The sequence below is a fragment of the Lichenostomus cassidix genome, chromosome 8 (genome assembly GCF_008360975.1).
Source record: "Lichenostomus cassidix isolate B80296 chromosome 8, HeHo_3.0, whole genome shotgun sequence".
Taxonomy (NCBI): Eukaryota; Metazoa; Chordata; class Aves; order Passeriformes; family Meliphagidae; genus Lichenostomus; species Lichenostomus cassidix.
Window position 1 is genome coordinate 30,294,000 of NC_139489.1, and position 8,587 is coordinate 30,302,586.

At 48.8% G+C, this 8,587-nt stretch overlaps 1 protein-coding gene across 2 annotated transcripts; it reads right to left on the reverse strand.

The window, feature by feature from the left end:
- Window positions 1-456: 456 nt before the first annotated feature.
- SERPINC1 (serpin family C member 1) lies at window positions 457-8,205 on the reverse strand. Of its 2 annotated transcripts, XM_085068755.1 has the most exons (8): window positions 8,048-8,201; window positions 5,287-5,512; window positions 4,539-4,917; window positions 2,575-2,790; window positions 2,098-2,235; window positions 1,620-2,013; window positions 1,208-1,272; window positions 457-987 (listed from the first exon to the last, which is right to left on the reverse strand). In XM_085068755.1, the coding sequence occupies exons 3-8, from the start codon at window positions 4,911-4,913 to the stop codon at window positions 814-816; spliced, it is 1,362 nt and encodes a 453-aa protein (XP_084924881.1). In that variant the 5' UTR covers window positions 4,914-4,917; window positions 5,287-5,512; window positions 8,048-8,201; the 3' UTR covers window positions 457-813. The 2 variants fall into 2 exon arrangements, with proteins under 2 accessions (XP_084924881.1, XP_084924880.1); XM_085068754.1 differs by lacking the exon at window positions 5,287-5,512 and having other exon boundaries at window positions 8,048-8,205.
- Window positions 8,206-8,587: the final 382 nt, after the last annotated feature.

An 8,587-nucleotide genomic window follows, 5' to 3' on the forward strand; every position in this document is an offset into this window, starting at 1 on the left:
TGATCATACATGTGGCCTGGCAGCAGGCCAGGATATCTCAGGTCCTGGAGTAAACTTGCAGGTGGAATAATTTCAACAAAGCTACAGGTACTGGTTACCTTACCTGTGCACTGTCACGTTTCATGGACACTGCTGCTACAGTAATTTAGTTGAAGTCTTAGTATTAAAAGAGTTTCAAAGCCTTAGCTATGCAAGACTGTCACTAGTGACTCTCAGCACCTGGGCACACAGGATGCACCAGAGCTGCTGGCAAGCAGGGCACAGCTGTTTGGCAGCTCTTCCCACCCACATGGAGCTGCAGAAGGGTGTTCCTGGCCCAGCCAGAACCAGCCTTGTGGCTGCTGCTGTTCCACTGAGCTCTCCGGTGTGGGGTCCCATTTGTTGGAAAAGAAGAATTTAAAGAAGTATAGGAAGTGGCTTAGTGTAAACTGTGCATTCAGAGAGCAGTCTGCTACGTACAGATCTATAGGTTTTAATGAACCAAGGGATCAGAAGTTACAGCTTGAGGCCTGAAAGGGAGGAGGGTTTGACACGGGAAGGACAGCAATACTGGACTTGGGTGCCACAAAAATACTGGTGCCAGATGAAGTTCAGCTTCCCTTGCTCTTACAGGACAGGTAAGGTGACCTATGAGCCCCCTCACCCGACATGGCAAGGAGGAACAGGGACAGCCCAGCTGGATGTAGTCGCTCCCTGCAGCTGGCACCAAACAGCAAGGCCAACCACCCCTGAAGCAGCCCAGGCTTTGTGGCAATACCCTACTGCCCTTTTTCCTGAGGCAGGGCAGGGAGAAGCAAGGCCCCACGAGCCCCTTTAGGAGCAAGGATCAGCTATTCTGCCCATGAAGATGATGGTGTTGAGGGCAGCTTCCCGGATGAAAAGCAGGAAGGGCCTGTTGGCATTGAAGATTTTTCTGTTCATAGGGAAGGAACGGCCAGAGATGGTGACAGCTGTAGCAGCTGATGCCTCGCTGCCTTCTTCATTCACCTGCCAATGAAGAGAGAAGATGGGATTAAAATACAGGCATTATGCAGCATGGGGAGGGCTCATCCTCCTCCTCTGCAGAAAGCAGGGGCCAACCTCCTCCAAAGCCCCAGACTGCTGAGGAAGTGAACAACTGTAGGTTCAGAGCTATTTTTTTTCCCCTTTAGTATTTCATATTTTTAAAAAGCAAGAGGAAGACATACCGGCACAAAACAAGGCTCACCTCAAGGAAGGCTTTGTGGAAAGCCTCAGACACATACAGGTCTGTGCGGCCCTCCGCAATGATACCTGAAATACAAAATGGAGAGAGGTAAAACTGTGAGTTTAGAGACAGCTCAAGAGAGAACACATTCTCATCCTTCATAGCCTGGAATCAGGCAGAAGGTATGGCTGCCCTAAAACAAAAACATCCTCCCCCATGCACAACGGACTGTTAAACTGCCATGACCTCAGTGAAGAGCAGGGCTGAGTGTCCATGGTGGGACTTTACCAGAGTCCCTCACTGACTGCAGCAACACCTAAATGCTTTCATGTTCTTGTTCCTCACGTTCTGCTGCACTACTGCCTTGCCTCCTCAGGAGGAGGAATGGCTGCCCCTCACCTCTGCCATCTACCACCACATCTCCACATCTCACCTGGGAGTCTGGCATTTTCCGGACTGAAAAGATCTTCCAACCCCATTTTCCTCAGCTTTTCCTTGACACTGAAGCTGTCCTCAACACGGAAGCGAGGGAGGTACACAAAGAGAGACACCTCCTTCATGGAGTCTATCCAGCCCTGCAGCTTCTCCGATGTCAGGTCTCGCTCCACCTCCTCCAATGGCATCCCAGCACTGGGCAGGACCAGCACCATTGTGATATCATCCCCTTTGTAAGGCAGCTCCAGCACCTGGACTTTGTCCTGGGGGATGAATGTGTGGTGGAATTTAGACTCCTGGTACATAGTTGGGACTTTGCAGGTCTCACCATTGGCTTTATGAAATATATCCAGTTTTGTGTTTGGAGCTGGGAACTGTGATTTCCAATGCCCCTTCAAAGGAGAGAGGGAAGATAAATATGAGCACCATGTCTCTTCCAGGCAAATGTGCTGCCTCCCCCATTTTGTTAGCTGTACCTTAAAATAAATAGTGTTGACCAGGACCAAGACAGTGAGATCATCAATACCACTTTCTGGGATCACTTCTGTAATGCGCTTCTCTGTCTTATTAGCCACCCACTCATTAATGATTTGCCTAGAAAGTTCTGGCTTTTCCTGAAGGAAGAGACCAAAAAAAGGTTAAGCCAAGGGTTTAAAACACCTTTGTACCCCTTCTGCAGGAGACAGGTCCACAGGAAATGTGCTGGGGGAGGACAATGAAGTTGAGGAATGAGAACTGGGGATGTGGTTGTGTTTAAAGTGAACTGAAACAGGAAGACCTGCGTCCCAGATTCCTTACTGCCTTCACTCATGTCCCACACACCCAGAGCAGAATACTTCCTCTGGGCAAAAAACAGGGATGCAACTAAAGCAGAGGATTGTGATGGGGGGGAGGGGCTGGAGGGGAAGGTAGACCCAAACAAGAAAGCAAAATCCTGAGTAGTTCAAACTCACTTTGAAGTTCAAGGGCCAGAGTTTTGCTCCATAAACGATTTCACTGATGTTCTGGTAAGTTTCATTAAAGACCAAAGATTTCTCCCCGAAGAGGCGGTTGGCTGATACAAGCTCTGAGGATTTGTTGGCTTTCTTGTAAAGGCGGCAGTTCAGTTTGGCAAAGAAGAAGTGGATCTGATCCGATGTCTTCTCTGAAATGGTGTCAAATCGAAAGACCTGGACAAGCCAAACAGCAAGAAGGGATCCATGAGGAGGCTCTTGTGCTTCTGGGTCCCAGAGCAAGTGATGGTGCAGCCTTTGCCTCAACAGCAAGAAATCTACAGGCCCTCAGAGCTTCACCCTCCATGTGTAACTGGGAACCCAAATCTATGTAAATCAACACCTCACCAGCCCAAGACTTCCTATGGAGAGTCCAAATGGAGGATTAAACCCTGCTCAGATGCAGAGGTGACGCTCCTCTTGCCAACACCAGATTTCCTGCTCTCCATACGCTGCCTTTGACTGGTCCCAGCTTCCCCTTTAAGTGCTGTTTAAATTTACACACTGTTCATAACCCCCTACCACACCCCAGAGATGAGCGTATCACTAACAGGGCCTGGAAGCAGCTCTTGGGTCATACCAGGTCATGGGAGGACTCATGTACACTAAACAAAACCCTCCTGTGACAATGCTGAAGGCTGCTCCTTCCCAGGAGGAATTCTCATGGCCTGTTGACTAATTCTGGTACACCTTATCAACTTTTACACAGAATAGGAATATGTAACAATCATTTTGAGGGTACATTTTTGCAGCACAGGAAATTTTTTATCTGTTCCCAGCTGGAAGGACAGTTATGATTTGTCTACTGCTACGCAACCTCAGGGCTTTATGGCACAGAAAATAGCACAGTCTCACAGCCCGCTGCTCTTCATGAACATCCAGGATCTTCGGCACTGCTTCTTGTGAGGCAAAGGTGGTGTTAGCAGCCCTTTCATAGGAAAAAGGGGGCTTAGAAGGGCAGGTGTGGGTGGCTCAGTGGAAGAACGGCCCCCTTCCAGTGGGAAGGGCTGCCCAGAGCGGAAGGCACAAGTGAAGATTTTGGAGGTGTGGTTATAGGTACTCCGCTCAGGCTGTGTGGATAACGGCAGGAGGCACCAACATTATTTGATTATTTGTTCCAGAAGTAAGATCTGTAAGAACAGCAGCAGAGGGGGCAAGCAGAGCAGTTTGATTCACACATCCTCATTGCAGGGAAAAAGGCTCCTCTGGGCTGAGGTCTCCCCTTGGAGAAGAAGGTATGGGCAGCATCAAGCCCACATAGCAGGTGAGTGGGTCTGACAGTGAGAAGGGTGCTGGGACAGGCAGGGAATTAAATTAGTCCCATGGAAGAGCCAGAACTCAGAATTACCTCTCAGTCTGGGAGCAGACCTATCCCCTGAGTATAGGGGCCACAGGGGGAAGGAGAGGCTCCCTGTGTACAGGCTCTCCTGCCCTGGAAATCAGGTGGACTGGAAGGTCTCCCATGTGCCTGATTTTTGTCCCATGGAAGAGAGAGAGAGAATGCAAAGAAGTCCCTCTCCCAATGGGAATTGATATAATGGCTTTTCCTGCTTTTTACATAAGGAAAGGGTTAGCTCAAACTGCAAGAAGCAAACTGCTCCTATTCCCTTCCCTCACCTTCCAAATGGGCTTCCTTTCCTCCAGATGAAAACTAACCTCTCAAACCCAGGAATGCTGGATCCAAATAGGGACTAAGGGGAAAGAGTTGGGATCTACACAAATCCAGAGACAGGGCTTGGAGCAACCTGGAAGATGTCCCTGCCCATGGCAGGGGGTGGAATGAGATGAGCTTTAAGGTCTTTTCAACTTGGGATTTCCTTCCCAAGGCAAGGAACTGTCCTGATCCTGAGAGCAGCCATCAGCCACAATCACCTTTCCTGTCTTTCAGACCTGCCACAGGAAAAGGCTGAGGAATCTCCACCAACCTCCATGAGCTGCTGGAGGGTGCTGCCACAGGCTCCGAGCTTGGTCATCGCAAAGGCTGTGGAAATGCTGAGGGGTGACATGAAGATGTTTTCTCCATTGTCCTTGGAGTCAGCCAGGTACTTGTAGAAGATGACAGCAAACCGAGAGTTGGCTTTTGACAGCTCCCAGACCCGGGGGTTGGTGGAGTCAGGGAGCTTGCCCTTTGCTGGCTCTTGCCCCTCACTCTCTGGGGGCTTCCTTTCGGGGTTGCGATAGATGCAGACGGGATTCACTGGGATGTCGCGTGGCTTTGCAGTGCAGATGTCTTCCACGGTGTACTGGTCAGGAGCAGACAGCCCCCAGACACTGAGCAGACACACCACAAAGAGACGCATTGTCCTGGAACCAGAGAGAGAGCTTAGTCATGCTGCCTGTCCATGATACCTACACTGCTGCCACAGCCTGTGGGCCTGTTCCAGCCAACATCACAGGGACAGGAGTCCCACGGTCCTCTCCAATTACTCTTTTGCCCTGGACCTGCAGGATAAATGAGAACAGATAGACACCAGGAGGAAAAGCCTGCCTATGAGCACATGTTTGTGGAAGCAATACATTGAAACCAGTGTTTTCCCAGTGCTCTGGGGGCCATCTTTTTTAAGCAGCAGGCTGAGCCCGGACAAGTTTCTACCAAAATGGATGATTTGGACTTTTGAGTCCTCCTCATAGGCCAGTGAGGTGGCTATAATGTACGGACCCTGCCAGACTCACCTCAGCTTTACAGTATTTTTCAGTTACTGATGTAGGAGATGCTATGGCAGAGAAGAAAGGTGATAAGGATAAGGTCTCCTTATCAGGGAAGCTGGTCCCTCCATGCACTGAGCATCTTTAATCCCCAAAAACAAACTTTATAAAGATGTATGGTATGGCTGGTGCATTGCACAAATTCCTGTCCAAAGTTCATACCACCTCAATGCAAATTGGTTGTCTGTAGTACCTGAGGAGTGCAGGGTAATGTTAATCACTGTATTCCAGCAAAAGCAGATCTCTGGAAATCTCCCAACACGAAAGAGATAATTTATATTTTCCCCTTTGCTAAAGCACACTGAACCTCAGAATGGTTTCAGTTTAAAGGAACCTTAAATATCACCTAGTTGCAACTCCTGCCATGGGCAGGGACACCTTCCACTAGACCAGGTTGTTCCAAGCTCCATCCAGCCTGGCCTTGGACACTTCCAGGGATGGGACAGCCACAGCTTCTCTGGGCACCCTCAAAGGGAAGAATTTTGTCCTAAATCACATCACCCATCAGCTCTGGCAACAAGGTCTTATGAGCCATCCCAGGGCTGACAGAGCATGTCCTCAGTGCTGTGGTTCTGAGATGCCCTTTGCATGACTGCTTTGTTCATGCACCCTGTGGGAGAAAACTTAAGCACCACAGCCACAACAGCTTGGGAAACAACTACTGGAGGGGGTTGGCAGCCTGCCCAGGTCTTGCCTGCCACAGGACACTTTTTCAAACACGTGTCTAACTCAGGTAGGTCACTACCTGCCCCCACATACTCACTGCCATGCCTACCAAGCATTGCCTTGTGAAAAACTAAATTAAGTCACCTGCATTTAGCACTAGTGACCTCCACGTCTGTGATCTTTCAGTGCTGGTGGGACAGCAACTGCTGGAGGAAAATGGGAGCAGCTCAAAGGCTGATCTGGGATGAAGGAGACGTCTGGGTTCTTCCATAACTCCCTCTCTAGCCTCTTGGCCAATGACTTCATCTGTGCTCCAGTTCCTCTGCAAAAGCAGAAACTACCTAATCTGGCACCAAGACTGTGTGGAGCCCCAAGGGCCCCTCTATCAGCTGATAGCACAGCAAAACAAGAGGGACTCACTCAGGCCATGGCCACAGCTCTCGCTGGTAATGACACACAGACTATCTTGCGAAAGGTTTAGCACACATGTGACACCACAAAGGGCAAAAAAAAATCTATAAAGGGAGGGAAGTCAACCAAATACAGAAACAGAAAACACCCAGGGCAAGAGGGCAAGAGAAAAGAAAAATATTAAGACAATTGAAAGTACTCCAGGAAGTGCTGTTCTTCTGAACCTTTCATTTTAACAGGAAAGATCAGCCAGCAAGAAAGGCACACTCCAGATTTCAGCAACCCTGGGGCCAGGAGGAGAGCTCTTCACTGCCTGCAGCAGCCCTCTCTCACCCACACTTGGTCCTGTGGCTCCAACAGCACCAACATACTTGCAGCTGGTCCCACCGTGGAAAGGACGACCTCACCACAGTCCCTGACCTGTCACTCCACCCACCTCCAGGGAAAGGCATGTACTGACCTGTCTGTACAAGGACAAATGCCTGCTTTTGTCAAGCCAGAGGCAGCTGGTGGTGTCTGCCATCACACAAAGTGCTACTAATCTAATCACCTACTTAAAGGCCAGAGCAAAAGACTGGGGAGGGCACATCCATCCTCACATGGTCCTCATTAAATGAGAAAGACTCCCTGTTTCTACTCTGCAGTAAAGTCCTGACTTCATCAATTCAGGGAAGATACTGGACTTTGTGCTAATGCCTTATATCTACTATACTATCCATTAAGGCTGACCCAGCCTCTGACACATCCAATCTTGTCTCTTACAGGCAAGAGCCCCTGCTATTTCTTAGACCAGCTCTTTGTCGTAGCATTTGGCCAAAACCCACTCCTCCTTCCCTCACAGTTCTTCAACATTCCCTTTTCCTCTGCAGCACTGTCACACACTCAATGTGTCAACCTGGAACGATCCCAAAAGTATTCCCGCAACAGCACTGCCTGGAAGTGGTTACCGGCAAGGGAGAATGTAGAAATTTGAAAAGGCTCTTACAAGGGTGAAGCAACAAAAAGAAATGCAGAAAGCCAAAAAATAAGTTGCTGTTTTAGCTCAAAATCAGAAGGCTCCAGGGAAGCATTGAGAAACTGCCCCATCCCTTGGCTGCTGTGCAACCCAGCTGGGCTCTGGCCAGCACATGCTGTTTCCATCCCACTGTTTTATGGCTGCAGGACAGAATGACCAACTGGCTGCACAGCCCCAGCACCCACTCTGCTGAACCTACTGGGGCTACTGATGATGGTGTGAATGTCCCACAGCACCCATGCACTGTGCTGCACAACCCAGCTAATGTGAACTAGCTCAAACCATCAAGATCAATTCAGGCTCTTTCAAAACCTTCCCCACCACCTCACACCCCAAAACCAGAATGCAAAGCAAACCAGCAGTGCTCTTTCACAGCCATCCAGCAACTACTCAAAACATCCCAACTTCATGAACTGCTCTTCATACCACGAAGCATTGTTGCCGGTTGGGAATAAAAGTCAAGAATGATGTTTTAGAAAGACAGCCTTCATGAGAGCTGGGGTGGGAGGACCCTCTCTTAATAGATCAAAAAACCACTCAGTCAGCAGCTAAAATTCATAGACTCTTACTATGGGAGAAGTACTTGTATCAAGGAATTATTAACAATGAAAGATTAGTGGAATCTGCTCCTCTTACCTGCCCCTGTACCTCTAGCCTTCTGCTTTTAGGAGTTAAATGCAAATTTTTGAGAGGACAGTCTTGCTTGAGCCCAAAGTCGTTTCCCCACTGGATTTCTGTGCTCGAGCAGAGCTGAGACAGCAGGAGGGATGGTGGGAGGAGAGTAGGATGCTGAGGCCAAAGGCTGATGACCAGCTGCCGAAGGTTAAGCAAATAGTAGGGAAAAAAAGAGGCAATGTTTAGTTTGAAAGAGGTTTTAAAGTTCAATCTGACAAGAGAAAGTTTGACCACCTACCCCATATGAGTACATACCCTCAGTTTTTGCCAACAGAAAGCGAACTGCTTATCCCATGAGAAAAGCCCCAAAAGTTTCAAGAGTGTGAATAAAATGATATCAGATATTTGTATACCTAATTTTGGTATCTTGTAGCTAAGCAAAATGTTTTCCCCCATCTGTCCCAGATTCTGTCACTTGTCCCCCATTTCCTGAACAGGTACAAGTTGGGAGAAGCTGCCCCACTTCACATTCTGCAGTTTCAAATACATCCCATCTTAAAC

What these genes read in the sequence shown, in the direction of transcription:
- SERPINC1 (XM_085068754.1), bottom strand. Translation starts at nt 4,913, where the DNA reads ATGCGTCTCTTTGTGGTGTGTCTGCTCAGTGTCTGGGGGCTGTCTGCT. An exon ending in CCCTCCAGCAGCTCATGGAG is followed by an intron (nt 2,791 to 4,538) that starts GTTGGTGGAGAT and finishes TGGCTTGTCCAG; the next exon opens with GTCTTTCGATTTGACACCAT. An exon ending in TCTGGCCCTTGAACTTCAAA is followed by an intron (nt 2,236 to 2,574) that starts GTGAGTTTGAAC and finishes CTCTTCCTTCAG; the next exon opens with GAAAAGCCAGAACTTTCTAG.